At 44.6% G+C, this 22,199-nt stretch overlaps 1 protein-coding gene across 1 annotated transcript in view; it reads left to right on the forward strand.

The window, feature by feature from the left end:
- Positions 1-22,199, forward strand: part of LOC137880902 (NT-3 growth factor receptor-like) — a 189,845-nt gene that overhangs the window by 88,636 nt on the left and 79,010 nt on the right. Inside the window, exons 5-11 of the mRNA XM_068722473.1 lie at positions 8,986-9,140; positions 9,399-9,541; positions 10,590-10,734; positions 16,164-16,276; positions 16,950-17,133; positions 18,124-18,147; positions 21,391-21,437. Of these exons, the coding sequence (XP_068578574.1) occupies positions 8,986-9,140; positions 9,399-9,541; positions 10,590-10,734; positions 16,164-16,276; positions 16,950-17,133; positions 18,124-18,147; positions 21,391-21,437 (811 nt within the window). The remainder of the gene's footprint in view (positions 1-8,985; positions 9,141-9,398; positions 9,542-10,589; positions 10,735-16,163; positions 16,277-16,949; positions 17,134-18,123; positions 18,148-21,390; positions 21,438-22,199) is intronic.

The following is a 22,199-nucleotide window of genomic DNA, read 5'->3' on the forward strand; positions in this document are numbered from 1 at the left end:
CCCCTTCTACAGATAACACTGATGCCTCTCTAATTGAAACGCGCTCTCCTTTTTGTCATTTAATAATCCCACTGTTCTTTGGTTGGTGTGGAATTATAATATAATCAAGTGGTGCCAGGCAGTGCCTCAGACATGCTCATGAATACCAGCAGTTTGAGTTTATGGTCTCACTCTCTAGTTTCTTCAATACAGCAGCATGATGTTCATTTAGTAAATTATGATCCATGTATAGTCAAACAGACCATAAAGCAGGGGATGCTTTAGGTGATTGTGATTGACAGGTTGCTGCCACGGGGTTGTCTAGTCTGGGAGTCGTCCGTGTTCTCGTCTTTGAACTTTAACCATTTTACACTTCATGAAAGTTAATTGTAACATTTTGGTCACCTAAAAATGTCTTGTTCAGTGTTCGGTTGTACTTAACGTGGCGCCTGCCAAAAGCCAGGATGGCGACAGCCACAAACCAGTGGGTGACGCCACGGTGACTCCGTCCACTTCTTATTCACAGTCTGGATTTTTCCATTTGATTTTGGATTATTATGGCCTCTGAATTATTCCTAAAGTCAGAAGAGAAACCCATGGTGAGGTGCCCTTTCATTACCAAGCGCTGATGCTGTATAGGAGTGAGATAATAATCAAAGCACCATTAGAAGGATTCTAAGGCTGTCTAGCGTTTTATGAGCAGCAGCCTCCATCTTGTGCGTATCCATTCGTTTTAACTCTGATAGATACTTTTTTGATCCAGCTTTTCTTTTTCTTTTTTAAAAGCGGTTCTTATCACGCTAAGGAACACAGGTCAGTCGACACGAACACTGTGAACCCGAGGAGAGTTACTTCTCATATTTTGTCTTTCATCAGTGGTAACGCCTCACAGAACACCCGACCTGAAGGGCCGTACTGTGAGGTGTGAAGAGTGTGAGTTCCTGGATGGTGCTGGCTCACTGGCTATTGAAGATGAAGGCATATCTGGAAATGCATCCTAATCACAGACTCTTCTCCCACTATGGTTGTAAATTCATATTAATGCCTACAAGAAACAATTGGCAGATGTATAATCAATAATCCTAAAGTTGCGTGGCCATTGTGATCAACAATATGATCCATGTGATCAAGGATATTTAAACTTGCAACAGGCTCAGCTGTTACTGACCATTTCACATTTGATTCAACACGTTTGATACTGTAGATGTCCATCCTGTCTTTCCTCATAATGAGCAGGCACTACTTTCTATGCATGGACCTTTTCTTTTTGAGGAGTGACTTTTCGTAGGATATCATGTGAACCGTTGTGCGAGGATGCGTGTTGGTAGTGTTGGTAGTGTTGGTAGTGCTGGTTGTGTTGGTAGTGTTGGTAGTGTTGGTTGTGTTGGTTGTGTTGGTAGTGTTGGTAGTGTTGGTAGTGTTGGTTGTGTTGGTTGTGTTGGTAGTGTTGGTAGTGTTGGTAGTGTTGGTAGTGTTGGTTGTGTTGGTAGTGTTGGTAGTGTTGGTAGTGTTGGTAGTGTTGGTTGTGTTGGTTGTGTTGGTAGTGTTGGTAGTGTTGGTTGTGTTGGTAGTGTTGGTAGTGTTGGTAGTGTTGGTAGTGTTGGTTGTGTTGGTAGTGTTGGTAGTGCTGGTTGTGTTGGTAGTGTTGGTAGTGTTGGTAGTGTTGGTTGTGTTGGTTGTGTTGGTAGTGTTGGTAGTGTTGGTAGTGTTGGTTGTGCTGGTAGTGTTGGTTGTGTTGGTAGTGTTGGTTGTGTTGGTAGTGTTGGTAGTGTTGGTAGTGTTGGTAGTGTTGGTTGTGTTGGTTGTGTTGGTAGTGCTGGTAGTGTTGGTTGTGTTGGTTGTGTTGGTAGTGTTGGTTGTGTTGGTTGTGTTGGTAGTGTTGGTAGTGTTGGTAGTGTTGGTAGTGTTGGTTGTGCTGGTTGTGTTGGTAGTGTTGGTAGTGTTGGTAGTGTTGGTAGTGTTGGTTGTGTTGGTTGTGTTGGTAGTGTTGGTTGTGTTGGTAGTGCTGGTAGTGTTGGTAGTGTTGGTTGTGTTGGTAGTGTTGGTTGTGCTGGTAGTGTTGGTAGTGTTGGTTGTGTTGGTTGTGTTGGTAGTGTTGGTTGTGTTGGTAGTGCTGGTAGTGTTGCTTGTGTTGGTAGTGTTGGTTGTGTTGGTTGTGCTGGTTGTGTTGGTAGTGTTGGTAGTGTTGGTTGTGTTGGTTGTGTTGGTTGTGTTGGTTGTGTTAGTAGTGTTAGTAGGGTTGGTTGTGTTGGTTGTGTTGGTAGTGTTGGTTGTGTTGGTAGTGTTGGTAGTGTTGGTTGTGTTGGTTGTGTTGGTTGTGCTGGTTGTGTTGGTAGTGTTGGTAGTGTCGGTTGTGTCGGTAGTGTCGGTAGTGTCGGTAGTGTCGGTAGTGTCGGGAGTGTCGGTTGTGTTGGTTGTGTTGGTTGTGTTGGTTGTGCTGGTTGTGTTGGTAGTGTTGGTTGTGTTGGTAGTGTTGGTTGTGTTGGTAGTGTTGGTAGTGTTGGTTGTGTTGGTAGTGTTGGTAGTGTTGGTTGTGTTGGTAGTGCTGGTAGTGTTGGTTGTGTTGGTAGTGTTGGTTGTGTTGGTTGTGTTGGTTGTGCTGGTTGTGTTGGTAGTGTTGGTTGTGTTGGTTGTGTTGGTTGTGTTGGTTGTGTTGGTAGTGTTGGGAGTCTTTAGGCCTCTGAAGAAAATGAAAAAGATGTTTACGACAGAGGTGTTAAAAATAATCCCACTTGGAAACCGGTAGAGGGGGATAACGTTATGTTATTTATGCACCATTTCTTTATTCTTTTTACATATTAAACAGTTACTCTACAATTTTAGCCGATGTGATTGAAGTGCCTGAGATAGAAAACTACGAATATGTGTATCCTTCAAATTCACCATATTTGTCATACTTGAACCACAACAGAATAATGCAACTGAATGAATTTTAAAGTATATTAAAAATGCAAATGTATATTTCCACTGTGTTTCACTCTGCAGCCTACTCAGCACCTTCATGCCGATGCACAATCTCTTCTGCAAATCTGGAAAAACAACTTTATAACGACTAAACCATTTTCTTGCCTAATGTGTAAATGAAAGTTTGTGAGGATCCCTTGTGTTTGTTGTTTGCTCCGTCACAGTGTGTTTCTCTTCGCTCTGTGTAATTCAGGCTCTATTCCAGTCCTGAGGCTTTTTTTCCCTCTGCAGACAAATCCAATTTGTTCTATTTATCAAACCTGTGGCTGAGGCTGTAATAATGCACCTATTGATCTCAAGGTTGGGTATAAGCAGGGGACTGTGTGTGTGTGTGTGTGTGTGTGTGTGCGCAATCAGCTCGGGGTTCAGATCAACAAATGTTCATTACTCTTGCCCCTTCCCCTCAGCAGACACACCAATACCAGATAGCTGGCATTCATCACGGCACGCCTGCAGGGTGGTGGAGAAATACTCCATCTCTGCTCTGTGTGTGTGTGTGTGTGTGTGTGTGTGTGTGTGTGTGTGTGTGTGTGTGTGTGTGTGTAACACTGAGTATACTACTCACTGAAGTGTAACAAAAGGTAGAAAAAGTCTGTGGGACAACTCAACTAATGTAATAACTCCAAAGTATTTAGACAGGTTGCTTACACATTTAGAGAATTACAATAAAACATATATTAACATAGTCCCTAACCATTAGTGCATATCTAAATCATTTTATATATAAATGTATGAATAATGTACATCTAAATAAGCTCTTAATCATTTACTAACACTTTATAAAGGATGTTATTAATCATCTACAACTCCTTAATAATTGGTTGGTAATATATATAATACTTCATTACAAATGGGGAATCCATCATTCATAAAGTATGAAAACACAATCATGAAACACATAACAGACAAGCTTATTAATGAAGAATACAACATGTATAACTGTTGTTATGAATGTCATACTAATGAGTGGAATAATGCTTTATGAATGATGAATGAAGTGTTTAGTCATACTGAGCTATGCGCTATGAAGCATTAGTTATTATAAAGTGTTACCATCTCCTTTGTTTCACACGTATGATGATCTCGTTAAACGTGCAGCCGAACTGAACTTTTTGAAGACGGCACAGTTATTATAGAATTTGTGGTTTCGGGTCGGCAAACGGATCTTGTGTCGGCGGTCTGGTCGGGTTGACGGGAGCGACCCTCCGCCTCCACTTCACTGCCCAGATCCATCATCTCACCCAGCCTACCAGTTTTATCATCAGCCACCACCACCACCACCACCACCAGAGTCTGGACTTATGTATTGATTGTATTCGGTTACATTTTTCATTGATAATCTCCTGCTTTTTGTCAGCATTGCAGCCCCATGCGTATGTGTCCATGCACACAGTATCTATTCCTATCCCATTAGTGCGTATGACCACATGTGTCCTTCACCTACAGTTGTCCCCAGTAAACCGTCCCAACGCTGTTATTCATAAATCTCTTCCCCCTTCTACGGGACAATCCATCCATGTGTACGTAACGACTTGTTTCACTGAGGGGGGGAAAGACGGCGCCTCGTTCCGACTCGCCGTCCTTCACACCTCCATGAATCTCACAGATACGGCCGTGTCACAAATCTCCCATCAGCCACGAAGAGTGACATCACGGAGGAACATCTGTCCGCTGATGATGTACACAGGACAACACAGGAAAGAGACGCCAGAGAGGAATGCTTTGGAGTGCGTGTTAATCAGTCCACTAAGATTCAAGGGTGAGAAATAAGATGTCTGATGGGACTGAATGGGACTCAATAACGTCCTGACTTTGCTCTGAAATAATGTCTCCACCCAGAAAGTCAGCCTTGAGGAGGACTAAACCCTGTTTAAGTGCACTGTTGGTATTTTCAACGTGGGGGCTATTGTCATATGTCTATTGTCAGATCTGCAGGCGATGGGAGCATGGAGTGCTTTCCAAAAAGAAATAATATTGAATACTTGTCTTTAATCCAACTGAAAATAAACACAGAAGGTCTTTCCTGGATGTCTCTGCTGTTGTAGTGAACTACACAGCGGAGCCAGATGACTGTCAACATGGCTTGCTGTTGGTCAATGGCACAAAGTTACAGGTCAAAGTTTTTTCAAACTTGCACTCGAAGCCAAAAAGTGATGTACTGCGCCCAAACGAGCGAAACCCCCGACTACAAATTCATTGTGACCAAAATAACGTCCCCGTACAATAACACTGCATTGTCAATGACGTTTCGAAGGAAACTTATACGTTATACATTAACCACGAATACACTTCTCATTATAATGATGGGTGGTCAACACAGGACTTTCACCCAGGACACCACTGTTCCAGTCTACAATATTTTGAATTTGGATTGAAACTAAGTACTAACACTTTTTGGATGCTTGCTGTTACAGTATGAACGTAAGACCTTGAATTACTAGAATGCTATTGTGGATTTGGGTTTCCAGAGGCTCTTAGTTTTGTGGGCATGATATGCAATTTGCAAATAATTTGCAAGAAGCAATGCTTGAATTGGAACATAAAAAGGTAATGGTCCTCTTCACTGTAGCAACTGCACAGCATGTGGCTTTCATCTCTATACTAACATTATAAATACCAGTTTGACTAGTGTACGTTCCCTTTTTATTTATTCATGTAGTTTTTGTATTAGTACTTTTATTATGCGCAGGATATGGCTTATGCAATGGCTCCCAAACTGGGGGGCGCAGAGCCATTGCGGCAGACATCAAACTCAGCTGTTACTAATAACAGGGAGCCTAGCAGAGACAGAAGGCCGTCAAGGAAGAGGAAGAAAGGGGCAATCAGGCCGGCAATCAACGGCTAAAACAGAAAGAGCCCCACAGCAACATTACGCAGCAGTTTGAATTCATTTGAATGGAATTCTAGCAGTTTTAAAATGATGTTCGGGATGTGTAAGGATGTCTCTTTTGGTGAGGATTCTTTCTTTCTGGCGTCGTTTGTTGGAGCAATGGAGGAGGGAGAATGGAGCAACTGTTGCCATGACAAAACCATGATAGGCTGATCAAGCTGGTGTCGGCGTCCGTACATGAGGATTAGCAGCTTTGGAGCTCGAGAAGCCGGCCATCTGGTTGGTTTTTATTGACCAAATTAATCAAATGTTGAAGACGGAGCATTGATCAGTTGGTCAAACACTTTGTTTACGCTTTTCTAATGCGACTTCTGCTCGTGCCAAAAAGGGCTGTCCTCACCTCCGAAAGGTATTGATGAAATGGAACAGATGTGACACAGTTGTGACAGATCAAAATCACGCTTTGCGGAACGGACCTACACTCATGAGGTGTATGAATCAACAACATGGAGGCTCTATGGGCCGATCCAAGATGGCAAACCAGACCAAATTCCCTCCTTCCGTTCTCACCTTGCACAATAAAAGCCCTCGTCATTTACGCTGCGTATCTGTTTACCAGAGGGAACTCAAATTCAGTCGCTCCATTGAAACAGCTTACTGTAGTGTAGACCATCCACCAGTTTTTCTCAGACGGACTGCCAGATCCTGATCCTGGTAGTCGGTCCTCTGTCTGCATTAATCTATTCAAACGTTTCACATAGCTTTGATGTGAGTATTTTGGTTTATTTGTCACGTCGCCCGGTCTGTAAAGGCCTTCAGGTGTATGGATGGGTCAACAGAGCGTCTCATGGGACTAATGGCGATTGTGGTTTGAATCCCCACTTTGTTGCCATGGTTAAATGAAGCCCATCTTAGCCTGACCTTAAAGAGTTACTCCTCCGTGTTTATTCATCCTGGTTACCCATCCAGCGAGTGTTGACAACAGTTCAAACACCCTGTGTAGCTGTGAAGTAGGGTAGCACTATAATACCTGACTGCATCACAGCTGACCACACCCACCTGACCACACCCACCTGACCACACCCAGCTGACCACACCCTGATGACCACACCCAGCTGACCACACCCACCTGACAACACCCATCTGACCACACCCAGCTGACCACACCCACCTGACCACACCCACCTGACCACACCCAGCTGACCACACCCAGTTGACCACACCCTGATGTCCACACCCAGTTGACCACACCCTGACGTCCACACCCAGTTGACCACACCCTGATGACCACACCCACCTGACCACACCCAGCAGACCACACCCAGCTTGTTTTGCTGGGTCACATGTTCAAGATACTTCCACCCTTCAACCCATAGAGACCGGTGCAGCGATGTTTGTCCTCCTTCTAAAATCTATCAGGAAGTCACTCTTGGCATATGTGCATAATGGAAGACACAGTATCTGTCAAGCCCTCTCACGATCACCCCTAGGAATATAACTGAAAGTGAACATAGGACTGAAACACCCACCTACCTCGGAGAGTTACTTATGCACCTTCCTGCGCTGACTTCAGGGAGGTGGTAGATTAATCCTAGAGACGGTGAGGTGTCGTTGTTCTGTCACACTCTCAGCCGCCGTAGAGGATGTGATAATGTGGTGGAGTTTTCTCACGAGCACCGTGTGGAAAATAGCACTTTATGTGTCGATGTCATGTGTGCTGTTCAATATTTCACCTCCAAAAGGTACAATATGAAAATGTACCAATAGGCCATTGACTCGGTACTTCAAGTAGACATGAAATGATCCCTATGAGCACGTATGTGTACAGTCCCTGTAGTAGTTTGGCATCTTGCACATATCCTGCAGTATTGCACGTGCAGAGAGGCTGTTGACGACACTCTGTGGGCTTGTTTTGTAATGCAGTTAGTCTTAGTATGTGTTGCTTGGTTCAACACTAGTTTAACACATACATCGTAGAAAGCACACATCAAAGGGCTTCTTTAAACTGGAAGTAGCAAGTGACCCTATAGCAGTACAGGGGTGCTGACTGTATAATGATACAGAAGCTTTAGTCTGCTTAGTTACAGACAAATGCTATTGACGGCTTGCCCACTTTAGCTAATATCACTAAAACCCCAAACCAGCGAAGTGTAGCAGTTTCAAGTTTCAAAGAAACCAGCCTCATCCCTTCCCTCGTGCTGGTGTCAGTCTTCTGTGGACCGGTGTGGGTCTCACTCCCCGGTTGAGACGACAAACACGGGACCTTTACTCAGGAGGCCGCTGTTCATGTCCCGCGTTTGTTCTTACTAATGACGTCGTGTCAGGTGACACTTCGCCCGGAGCTTATGTTTCTCTACATGCATATTTATTTGGATTAAATCCTAGTTTATTTTATAGCTTAAAGCACAGCGTGAACAATAACCGTGACCACTTCACGACGATAACCACGCGCAAACCTGCAGCCTCAAGATACTACAGTGCAGACGGCGGGGGCTTCTGCCCAAGCAGCAGATCCTGAGGAACAGGGATGGGACCTCGTCGAATGTGCTCGGACTTTTAGCCATTTCTTTACCATTTTCTGCTGTCAGAAGGTACCAAAACCTGAAATCTGAAATGTGTGCTGATGATGGATGAGAAAGCTGTATTTTAGAATAGTTACTCTGCTGACTCATTCCACCAGAATGAATACACAAAACACACTTTACTTACAGAAGAAGTGTGTTTTCTGGGGTGTTATATAATCACCAATCTGTGAGCTTCCATGTATTCCAGGATTTGTGTGTGTGTGTGTGTGTGTGGGGTGGGGGGGATGAGGCACTGTGATTTACTTCTTCTACATTCACTTTCTGTCATTCTCTCAGCCGGCCCAATTCAGCAGTGTGTGCCTTGGGCGAGAATAGTTCAGGCCCACTGGGAAATACTGCACCTACACACTTAGCTGTCTCACCGTGAGGGGGGGGTGAGTCCCTGTGGGCCTGCTGAAGGTGTCCCCCATCACTTTACCTAACTAGGGTCGAAGGGAAGGTCTCAGCTTCGCGGTAGCTCAGTCCCGCCGTGACTTTCTTCAGGAGTTTTGGCGTGATGAACGTTCTCCGTTCCCCCTCTCAGGGTTTCCAGTTTTGAAGGGTGAACGTGTCGCTGATGAGATTTATCACGCCCGGCTAATGCCGCCAATGCTCTCTGTGTCTTTTTTGCTTCCTTTCTCTCTCCAGCCATTTGGAGGAGGTGGTGTTCGACTGCGGCTGTGAGATCCGCTGGCTGCAGCTATGGCAACAGAGAGGAGAGGCGGGGCTGAGCAGCCAACAGTTGTACTGTGCTGACGGCGACACCAAGATACTGCTGCAGGATATGAACATTAGCAGTTGTGGTGAGTTGAGAGTGCACAGACACACGCACACACACACACACACACACACACCTGGGAATTCTGACTGCTGATTATGATTTTTGTGTTGGAGCTGATTAAATCATTTTTGAATAAATCACACCCAGAATGAGTGACTGCGGCTCTCGGCTCCGAGCCCATTGGTTCCCACTGGAGCCTTCAATCTTCAGAAATTACTCAAAAAGTATCGTTTCTGCGGATATGGGTAGAATTATTATATATTCCGTCTCCGTCTCTCAGACCTGCCAGACATCAGCGTCAGCCACAGCAACCTCACCGTCGTGGAGGGCGACCGAGTGACGGCGATCTGCAACGGCTCTGGATCCCCGTTACCCGAGGTGGACTGGCCCGTGAACGGCTTGCACTCCATCAATGCGCAAGAGGTAAAGGAGGACACGCACGCACACGCCGAGGCGAACACCCAGCCACACTTGTGTTGTGTTGCATTTTACATGCGATACTCGCAAGCTGCTGGCAGTAACCGATGTGTCTGTCGACATCAATCATTGACGCGCTTTCCAGCAGAAACAAACATCGTACAGTAAGTGTCAAGGTCTTACATTATTAACGAGCTTCAGCTCGTTAGAGTGGGAGATCGTGGAGGACAAAATAACAGTTTTGTCTTCCATTACGTCCATGACTTCCACCATCTCCACTTTCATACTATTGTTACCACTAAGACTCTGTCTGTGCTGAATATAAGCCGGTCTAGGGGTGACCCCCGCTCTCAAAGAGCCTGATTCAGCTGCTGGTCTCAGTCAACGCTATCAGAGCGCGAGATACATCCATGAACAATTCTCTAATGGAAATGGAACCAGGGCCAAAAGTTCCACTTACAACCATGAAAAGCAAGCAGGCTAAGAAAACGGTGCGCGTCTGTTTTCAGCACTACGGACAGCTCCTGCATCCGCACACACACACACACACACACACACACACACACACACACACACACACACACACACACACACACAACAAACAGCGCTGTCCATTGTTCTGAAACAGCTGCCAAGAGATAGTCACTTGTAATGTTGTTGTTTTAAATATTTTTAAAAAGATGAATAAAGCTTAAAGAACTACACTATACTACAGTACACTAGTACCGGTGTAGACACTGAAACACACACAGTTTGTATTCCCATGTTGACGAACTAAACACTGTAAAAGTAGCTCATGTGGGCAATTCAAAGTCTGTGAGTACGAGGGTAACAGTGGGGGTGACCGTGGTTGAAGTCAGAGTGACGTCATGGTTCCGTGTGCTTCACACTCGGACAAACTTGGCGTGAACGCAACATAACGCCGACATTGGCGCCGATACCTTTTGCTAGATGCTGGCTAGTTAGCTAGCTGAGATGCTCACAACCTTGTTGCCTTTCTACACTCGTGCCCGGCGAGTTTTCAGCCCGTTGTGTCCTCTCCTTCCCCTTCCAGGCCAGAGTCTACGACAACAACACCATCCACTCCATCAACATAACGCTGGTCAATGTGAGTCGAGAGGACAACAACTTCCTGCTGACCTGCACCGCCACCAACATCGTGGGCATGACCAACGCTTCCGTCCAGCTAACTGTTAACTGTGAGAGCACACACACACACACACACACACACACACACACACACACACACACAGTGCTCTTCCATTGTCTTTACTCTAATGTCTTCCCTTTAATGGTGACTCTAGGAAAACACTTATTAGTGTTATCATAGTGGTCAACACGCCCATCCGTCATCATTACGGCGCATACACATGTGACCTACAGAGTGTGTGTGTGTGTGTGTGTGTGTTTATATTCATGTGACCTACAAAAGGAGCTTGTTTGCGTGAATGCTTCTGATTAATTATCCTGTCACATGGCAAATTAAAAAGGCCACGACAAGCAGCGCGCCTATAGTACATCATAAAGGAGAAGGCATGCGCCCGCCAGCTGAATGCACAGTTGAGTCTCATTACAGCTGATGATAACCTGATTATTCATTCAACCTTTTGAATGGCATTTTTGTATTATATTATTATATTACATGTGCACATTCTTATATTCTCAGTCATTAGCTTGACTTCAGTAGCGTACATCTGGCTGTACGTGAGCCAACTTAACAGAAATCATTCTTAATTGCACTTCTTTCAAAATCAATTGACATCACTTGTTACTCACGATACTGTGCGACTGCCCTGCTGTCTGTGAGGCTCTCACTGCCAACAGGTGACTTTTGCTTTTGATTTAAAACGGCTCAGCATGTTCACAAACAGCTGGTCACTGTTGTCTCCATCAAAGCTTTCTCAAACACGAGTCGTTTGTTGGGGACTAGCGGATTAATCCACATTCAGCGCTCTAATGAGTATTTGTGGCAGCAGGACGGCATATGCAGGATGGAGTCAGAATAAACTACAGCGTGTGTGTGTGTGTGTGTGTGTGTGCTCATGGTAATGAAGACGTTTCACCTCGTACCACTGTGATGAATGCACACTATTACCGGACACATTCACTGATTGGTTTGGCCTGCGCATGTGATTTGATGAGGATAAGAACGTTTCTATGAGGAGGTGAACAGTTGCTCTCATACTGGAAGGTGAGGCGCCTGACCTTAAATGTTAAAGGGCCAGTGTGCAGCATTTAAGGGTTTTTAGAAATGGAGCATAGTATTAATAAGTGTGTTTTCTATAGTGCTTGTGTTTTAGTTACCTTAGAATGAGCCGTTGATATCTACATACAGGCGTTTTCACATCGTCACAGTTCTCCTAAAGCTCGACACGCTGGAGAAGTTTCAGTTGGTTGCAATCTGCCACCTCACCACCGGACGGCGCCAAATCCCCCACACTGGCCCTTTTCAGGTGCTTCTTCGGTCCACTTTGCAGGTATTCACTTCTTCACAGCGTTCTCCATGCGGTGTGACATCTCTGTCAGCTCTGTCGGTTGCTCCAGCAGCAGCATTGACGTCCACGTCAGACGAGCTTTCATGCACCCTGGTTTGGATTTAAGAAAAATGGCGAGTATCAATGATGATTTGAACTGACGGGGTTTCTACGGTGCATAACACATTGCAGATTGATTCCACTAGAATGTGGTACATACAAGCAGCAGTGGAATCGTCACGTCGTCACGAATGCTCCTATGATAATCACACAATGATGGCAGGGACCCGACCAGCCTGTGCACGATAATGTAAACACTCACGGATGCACAAATCTATTCTCAGGGCGAGCTCCACCCGCGCATCATGCATATATCTCGCTACACCCAGAGGCTTGAATTTCAAAAAGACGAGGCCGCTGAGGAAACAAGTTTGAGTTGCTCTGGACTGGAAACTTGTTTTATGCGGGTAAGCAATGAGAGCCAAAATAGTGCCCACTGCCTCCATAAGCTCACTGCTTTTCATTATTGAACTTTCCCCTCATCAAACCCTGGTAACTATTTGAAGCTCCGGTAGTTTTAATGGCAGGACCGGCAGGACAGATGAGTCAGAGCGCAACGTATTCATCACATTACAGCCATGCATCTCTTTGTGCATCTGGACACAGCTGGATTGCTTATTGATTCATGAGACGTGCAGTGGCTCTACGTGGAATGATACAGCAACAGGGATGCAGTCAATAGGGATGAGAAATGAGCTATGAGGCATAAATACAATATGTATGCCGGCCGCCGGTAAACATTAAATGAGAAGAAGAAAAAGCAGAGAGTGAAACGGCGCCCACGATCAGCAGGACGGCTGACTCTTTGTGTTTGTTCTTTGAACCGGTTAACTTGACTTCTTCTTGCTTTCGCCTTCAAATCCAAAATGACATCAACTCAGCTAACAGCCATATTTAGCATTGCGGAAACTATAAGAGCGTTTGCCAATGTTTCTCTGAAACAAAGTGAATTTTCTTTGGATTTGTAGAAAAGAAGGGCTCAACATGTACTGCTTCAGAACCGGTCATGATCTGTGTTCAAGTTCTAATCTCCCATTGGAGTTAATAGACCCAGGGCCTGCTGCTGTTCTCCTAAAAGGGGCGGGGCAATGGCGAAACCCAGGCGACGCAGAACACAGGGAACTGACTCTCAGCGGGCCGTCTCCTTCCTGAACCGTCCTTCTCGTTACTGATACAACACAAGCTGGATTTAACACACAGGCTGCTGATCTCGACTACGTGTTAAATTGCCAAACAAACACTTGATCAATTGATTGGGTAAATAATCAGCAGATTATCACAGCCCCTCCTGGAACCCAACCTGGTTCAGTGCGGAACAAGTTGTAGGTCAGACACATCCAGAAGGAGACCACAGGAAGTGATATTTATGGAAGTCCGTCCGGTGGCCGTTTGAGGACGGACGCTACGTCTTGAATTGGCAAAGGTTCCTGGTCTTTCTCCGTATAACGACGTTGCCCCTGTTATCACACATTCCCTCACTACTGCACATTGTCTCCGTCTGCCATCTGTTGATGACATTGTCCAGCTCGTCCTTTGGCTGATTTCGTATCTTGCTGACAGAAAAGGAAAGCTACCTACCGTCACTTTAGGCCAGTGTTTCTCAAGCTGTGGGGCGCGCCCCTCTAGTGGGGCGCAGTGGTATGACAGGCGGGGCGCAGGGGGAAATAGAGAATTTCAAGAACTTTATTGAGAACTTCACATATTACAAAAGTACAAAGCACACGGACATAAAACTAAGTCATTAATAAATTCATGGGGTCCTGTACTCGTGTGAATGTCTACGTTACGCCGTTAACGGGTTAGGCTTGCACCTCCTCGGACAGAGGGCTGTGGGCCCTGCTTCCCTTCACCACACCCTGCCTCTCTCACAACAGAACACAGATCCAAGCTCAACACTGAGCATGAGTTGAGAGTGGGCCTATCAAGTCTGCAGCCCCGTTTTAAAAAGACGTGTAGTGGTCTCTCTCGCTACTTACTCATTTTAAAGATATCACTCGTTGGTATTTCCTTTGTCTAACTCTTTGCTACGGCGTTCCTCCTTTGTCCTCTGCCGTCTTTGTCCCCGTCTTGTCTTAATAGTGTTTGAACACGAGGGGACCTCACAGCTGACCCCTGTGCTTCGTCCTCACTGCCTCTTTACGAGTGCCGTTCATCAGCCCACTCGCTGTTCCTCAGACGTCGAGCACACAGCTAGCTGCCGTAGCCACGTCCCATTCATCCACGGCCAATGTTGTCCCGCTCATCGATTCACCGGAGAACAGCGCTTCAGCAAGAGGTGGAGCCCCTCTGACTGGAAATAAGGGATAATAATTACAGCAATGCATCCTGCGGAATAACATGATGCGTTTGCACCAAATGCACCAAACGTGGATACAAACATGAAGCAGTCAGAGTGACATTAAAGGGTATGTGTGCATACAAATGGAATCAAAGCTGCTTTCATTATTACCAATACAAAGCTCCCATGTGTGCAAATTGAAAAATGGCCCCACCATCTGCGACTATGGTCTGGAAGCAACATATGGACTGCACTCATGTTCCTCAAAATGGTCTCATTGTTTCATGCACAGTCCTTCCTTGTGTACGGGGTTTTGTGTAAGTTGTGAGATACCTGAGCGCCGCGGCCCGGGAAGACACTCCTTGTTGTTTAGTAGTTTCTCGTGTAGCATACAGGGACTACAACCTCTATTCGTTAACGTTGAACCTCGAGATGACGAGATATCGGCTCGTGCCGATCGGTGATCAGAGCGTGTATCACAGATAGTTCTTAGGCCGATGTTAAGGCGCTTTAACAAACTTACTTTAAGTCTGTGCTCTGCGCTCCATAAGAGTCATGAACGTTATGGATACGGCTGTATTGACCGTCTTTTTTCTACATTCGATTAGAATTGGGAGACATTTTTTTTACCACAGCAAATGATGTGTTCTTGGACGGCTAAACAGCAACGAATAAGGAATGAAGCAGAACGTTTCAACTCTCAGCAATCTGGAGTAGCCACGATTGGACGCTATGAAAATAGAAAGAATTGTTCGACCCTCTTATCATATTAAAAAGTTAACCTTCGAACCTGATTTCAATGAACTTTACTCTGGATGTTAACGATCTTCAAAAGTTGGCTTTTCTTAAGAACTGGGTGACCCCTGACCTTTCCTCTGGCACCATCAATTTCCACACAAAATATCACAAATCATGAAACAGTATCAATGTCATGTTCCACAGTTGATAGAAGCTTTCCATATTTCATACCGCGTGACCTTTCCTCAAGCACCACCCTCTGCAGGAACTTCAATCTTTTTCCACTTATGGTTGTGTGTGTTCAGATGTGAGAGGCTAATGCATATAAAGCCTTTACAAAGCATGTAAATGGACCTGTAGAGGCAGCCCCTAGGTGCTGCTAGCGTGGCGTTAGTCTTGCTAATTATTCTTACTGGACGATTATTAATAACACCCAAGGGTGCTTTCATGCAGAGCTCTTTTTACTCTCTTATGCATATACTGCATGTCAGACATACACTCTATAAATCGTTTTGAGCATCTGAAGCTTGTGAAACTCATCCCAGCAACTCTGATGATGTATTATCTTGTGTGTGTGTGTGAGTGTGAGGATGAATTCCGTTTGCGGTGGAACGTCTATTAACAGCGATCGTCTTTCTCTGGTGCCGGTTTTGGATTTCTCACCACGGGCTGCAGAAAGACCGTGACACTGTTTGCAGCAGGCCGCAAAACTGTGTTTGCATTCGGAAAACGTTTTGTCTGTCAACAGAGAAACACGAGAGCGGGAACACACACACACACACACACACACACACACACACACACACACACACACACACACACACACACACACACACACACGCTCCGAATCGATCGGAACAGATTGTGATGAGACGGGCATATTAAAATGATAATCAAGGTCTCTCCCATTTTCTATCACTCTCGAATTTCCATGTGCTGCCACAATACATCCGGTGTAATGGCCGACAGTATAAGCTTCACTAGCAGTGCAGCGACACTGAAACACTTTTATGTCGTCCTCCGTTTCAATTACAAAGTGGAGTGCTCATCTGCCCTCTGCTCTCTCTGGTCTCTTCAGTTCCTCCCTCCATCGTGAAGCTGAAGGAGCCCGAACGCCGCCATGACACCTGCATAGAGTTCACCGTTCGAGGGTCGCCCCACCCGACGCTGCAGTGGTTCTACCGAGACAAGGTGCGCTCGTTTCGACCGTCAGTGTGTAACCGAATCACAACCCACTCAATCTACTGTGCAATGCCTACCGTCTAAATGATGCTGTACTTCATGGCTGCTCTTTCTAAGCAATCATTCGTCTACCTGGAAAGAATGAGCAGCTCGGCATGAAATGCACCAAGGATGTATTAGACTGAACAATGGAAATATACCTATAATCACAGTGCATTCATTTACAAGGTGTATTTATTGATCCTCACGTCTTACAGGCTGATGACATGTTGTGTATGGATAAAGAAACATCAGCTGTCAAATAAAAGGTTTCAATATGTGTCTGCAGTGAAGTGGACGACCGCAGGCTCATGGTGCCGCAAATCAACGGTGGACGGATTGAATTAAACAGATCTGTGCCGGAAGAGAGCTAATACATGTTAGCTGTTAGCTTAGCATATAGCAACCAGTGGGCAGCAAAGTCCTCCTCGGCTAAATAACGGAGCTAGCAGCCAACGTTAACAGACAAAGGCACTGAGATTTAGACAAAAGCTGATTATGATATAATCATGATGTGTTCAAGTTGTTTGAACCGGATGTTTTCACAGCAATATTTAAATAATGACATAGTTGCCAGACGTTGTAGGACTTTACTCAGGGCTCCGTGACATGACGTCACCGTTCATTTGTTCTGTCCTTTCAGGAAATATCCCACACTGAGTATGTGCGTCCTGATATGGATATTTATCAGGACTACATAGAGGGCTGCCTGACCTTTAAGAACCCAACGCACCACAACAACGGGAACTACACCCTGACGGCCAGCAACTACCTGGGAGTGGCCACCAGCAGCGTGTACGGCCACTTCCTCGACAAGCCCTTTGACGGTGAGTTTCTGTTGCATCACGTGTTGAAGAAAAAGTCATCGGCAACAGAGAACTATCTGCACCTGTTCCTCCCAACTGACACCATCAGAACCATATGTCAGTCCTTTAGTGATCGCTGCGGTTGACATGCTAACGCACCACGGCAGCACGCAGCTGGTTTACATTGTGGCTTTGTGTTGGACCTGGACACGGTTGGCTGTAAAACCTAAAATCACAGGATTAAACTAAAAATGCTCATGACACAGTCTGCAAGCTGCCGTTTTGCTTTAGACTTCTGTAATATGCTTACATGCACAAACATGCACGACTTCTTTTAGATCTTCACTCTGTTGGAATTCGGAACCATTAAGCGTTATCTCGCATATCTCTTCCCCACTTTTCGCCCAAATTCAAGGTTGCCAGCTATCTCCACGAACACTCAATCGATTGATTGGAGTATAGGCGCTGCCGAGATGCGTCGCATGCTTGGGAACAAACGTAGCACACGCTAAACACATATTGGCTTGAGTCGTCTCAAGAGCCTTCAGGAGACGTTTTCCGGGCTGTCCGTCCTTCTGTCCGATTTCTGTCGCATCCACCTTGATGAGATTTTGTCGGTCAAACGTCGAGGTCACCGTGACGCGTCCGTCCGTCCCCTTCTCCTGATCGGTTTAGCCCTAAGGTCGACGCGTGGGCCCCTCCTCACAGCACCCCGGCTGCGTTCTGCGTTGCCTGACGCGATGACACAAGGCTTATATTTAGTCAAAGTGTGAATGAGATGCGGAGAACAACGTTATATTTAGACCGGAGGCGACGGCCTCGGTGACGCTGTTATTTCTGGTGCTTTGCTCTTCTCACACCTCACACCCAATGTTCTGTCTCTAATCTAAACATTTGCTCCGCTCAAACTATTTTCATCTCTCGGTTATGCTTTTCTCACGTACGCTCGGATTCCGTACTTATCCCGGTCTGTGTCTCACAGCGTCCCGTCTTCTCTTTCATCTTCCACAGGCCCAGACACAGACTATGATTATGGTAAGTGAGAATCCCATTATATTACCATGGTTTAAATGTTCACGGCTGTCAAGAAGGAGTCAGCTCCTCAACATGACATCCTCTACATGTGTACATTTTACATTTTAAACAATTAGCTCAATATCGTTGATGTGGCAAAAAACATGACTCGTGACCCGAACAATTCCACAGACTGACAGGCATGAAGGCATGAAGTGGAGTCAGAATGTATCGTCGCCCTATTTTAAATACAGCTTCTCCTGTTAAATCTAATGCAAACCAATACGGCAGCTCAGCCACACACGCTCCACCACCTCCACTACTCCATACCCTCACAATAGACTCAATACTGGAGTACACTACTCCATACCCTCACAATAGACTCAATACTGGAGTACACTACTCCATACCCTCACAATAGACTCAATACTGGAGTATACTACTCCATACCCTCACAATAGACTCAATACTGGAGTACACTACTCCATACCCTCACAATAGACTCAATACTGGAGTATACTACTCCATACCCTCACAATAGACTCAATACTGGAGTATACTACTCCATACCCTCACAATAGACTCAATACTGGAGTACACTACTCCATACCCTCACAATAGACTCAATACTGGAGTACACTACTCCATACCCTCACAATAGACTCAATACTGGAGTACACTACTCAATACCCTCACAATAGACTCAATACTGGAGTATACTACTCCATACCCTCACAATAGACTCAATACTGGAGTATACTACTCCATACCCTCACAATAGACTCAATACTGGAGTACACTACTCAATACCCTCACAATAGACTCAATACTGGAGTATACTACTCCATACCCTCACAATAGACTCAATACTGGAGTATACTACTCCATACCCTCACAATAGACTCAATACTGGAGTACACTACTCAATACCCTCACAATAGACTCAATACTGGAGTACACTACTCAATACCCTCACAATAGACTCAATACTGGAGTATACTACTCCATACCCTCACAATAGACTCAATACTGGAGTACACTACTCAATACCCTCACAATAGACTCAATACTGGAGTACACTACTCCATACCCTCACAATAGACTCAATACTGGAGTATACTACTCCATACCCTCACAATAGACTCAATACTGGAGTACACTACTCCATACCCTCACAATAGACTCAATACTGGAGTATACTACTCAATACCCTCACAATAGACTCAATACTGGAGTACACTACTCCATACCCTCACAATAGACTCAATACTGGAGTATACTACTCCATACCCTCACAATAGACTCAATACTGGAGTACACTACTCCATACCCTCACAATAGACTCAATACTGGAGTACACTACTCCATACCCTCACAATAGACTCAATACTGGAGTACACTACTCCATACCCTCACAATAGACTCAATACTGGAGTACACTACTCCATACCCTCACAATAGACTCAATACTGGAGTACACTACTCAATACCCTCACAATAGACTCAATACTGGAGTACACTACTCCATACCCTCACAATAGACTCAATACTGGAGTACACTACTCCATACCCTCACAATAGACTCAATACTGGAGTATACTACTCCATACCCTCACAATAGACTCAATACTGGAGTATACTACTCAATACCCTCACAATAGACTCAATACTGGAGTATACTACTCCATACCCTCACAATAGACTCAATACTGGAGTACACTACTCCATACCCTCACAATAGACTCAATACTGGAGTACACTACTCCATACCCTCACAATAGACTCAATACTGGAGTACACTACTCCATACCCTCACAATAGACTCAATACTGGAGTATACTACTCCATACCCTCACAATAGACTCAATACTGGAGTATACTACTCCATACCCTCACAATAGACTCAATACTGGAGTACACTACTCCATACCCTCACAATAGACTCAATACTGGAGTATACTACTCAATACCCTCACAATAGACTCAATACTGGAGTACACTACTCCATACCCTCACAATAGACTCAATACTGGAGTATACTACTCAATACCCTCACAATAGACTCAATACTGGAGTATACTACTCCATACCCTCACAATAGACTCAATACTGGAGTATACTACTCAATACCCTCACAATAGACTCAATACTTCTGTCAATCACAACTGAACATTGCTATATTTGCAAGTTGTCACCAAATTGAAAATGAATGAATTGTGTCCGGTGATGGCACCATGAACGTGCAACATCTGCAGCTGAGTGTAGTCACTCGTGTGGTTGTGTGGAGCAGGCTCTGGTCAGACTCTATATATATCTATATACATACGCCTCGAGAGAATGTTCCTAAATATTGCAATACTTTGATCACCTCCTCTGACTGTAAAAAGTGAGTTATTCATTATTCAATAGAACATCTTCCAGATTGCAAATTTAAAGCAGTAGCTACTTGTTTCTTTATCCATTATTATGTCATTACAGTATCAATTTATTACAGTGACTGATTGATTGAATATACATTGATTGGATATATATATATATATATATATATATATATATATATATATATATATATATATATACTCTTACACATATGGCTCAACTGTGTGAGATAAAGTCACACAACTGTACAGATGTGTCTTGAGATCCAAAAGAAGGCGTGGTTTAAAGACAGGCGTGCTCTGAGCACTAATAATCTAGTGGATTATGTAAATCCTGTTTTTGTTTTATCATTTATTTTCACAAAGTGACACACAGCAGACCTTTATTCATTGAGTTATCATGATGCAACTACAACGTCATGGAGGTTTCAGAAGCTGCACAATCCTTCTGTAAATTTGATCCTGAGTGTTTAAAATTGTTCATATTCTAAAAGGGACAAGTCTTTATAATGAATTGTTTTTAAGCCTTTGTTGGAGGCTAAGGTTATAGGAGCTTGACAATCATACATATCCAGTGTATCAAGCCACATATCTTTCTATGAACATACATAAATCAAGGTATGCTTGAGTAAATGTGTTTTACAGTTGGATAATACACTTACACTAATGGTAACGTTTAAGATTCCCAGACATGTGATCTTTAAGAAGAGAGGATTTGTTATAGGACTGCATGATATTCTTCAGTCTATTAACTGGCCCATAACGACTACATTGCATGACTTCCATCTCGAAGCTATGTGTCTGCAGCCCTCTGTTCATTACTGATTTGAGTCTCTTGTTGTGTGTGATGACTCTGCTCAGTATCTTCTTGTGTTCATCCTCCCAGTAACCCCGACGGCAGAGACTCACAAACCAGAGGAAGACCATTTTGGGGTGAGTGATGGAGATGTTAAACACGTCGAGTGTTTGGATGATGACAAAGGTCCTAATCACAGGCCGGTATTATTGATTGTATTGAACAAGGTGAAGCTTCTCAAACGAGCGTTGTCACACGATTTAAACGACCGGATAAAATGACGGACTTGACGTGGTTGAGGTCCTGCCAGCATTGAGCTTTCAAAAAGAGTCAAATTAAAGTCTTAGTGAACTGATGTCGCTAGAAGAGATGACCAGTTCAGCTCACACTGCAGCATCGCATCGCTTAGAGGAATATTTCCACATTCGATGTGAGGAGTCTGTTTCGACTGACAACCTCAAAGTCGAAAAATGTGGTTATGATTTAATTATCGTTCCATTCGGGCTTCATGCGGGTGCTGAATGTTTGATTTCATGAAGAATTGCTTGTTTTGTCCCCAATAAGTCATGAAATACGGCCGATAGAACTAGGTGCACAAGTTCTACTTACAACTATGAAAGAGCTGGCAGGTTGAGAAACTGAGTCCGTGTCTCCATTCCAGTACTAAGGACAGTGCCGCTTCCACACACACACACACACACACACACACACACACACACACACACACACACACACACACACACACACAGACAAGAGACAGGTCTAAGGTCTAAACCGACACCTAAAAGACAGTGATTGAAGTGTAATTCTGAAACTACCTCTGGCTGAGTGTAGGTAACAGAGCAGGCCTTCGGTGCTGGTTTTTTCTCAGGTACTCCCAGGGCATCGTGGACTTGGGT

This window comes from Cebidichthys violaceus, unplaced genomic scaffold (assembly GCF_023349555.1).
Source record: "Cebidichthys violaceus isolate CVI_PGR_0920_01 unplaced genomic scaffold, fCebVio1.0.p SCAF_3, whole genome shotgun sequence".
NCBI classification, from domain to species: Eukaryota; Metazoa; Chordata; class Actinopteri; order Perciformes; family Stichaeidae; genus Cebidichthys; species Cebidichthys violaceus.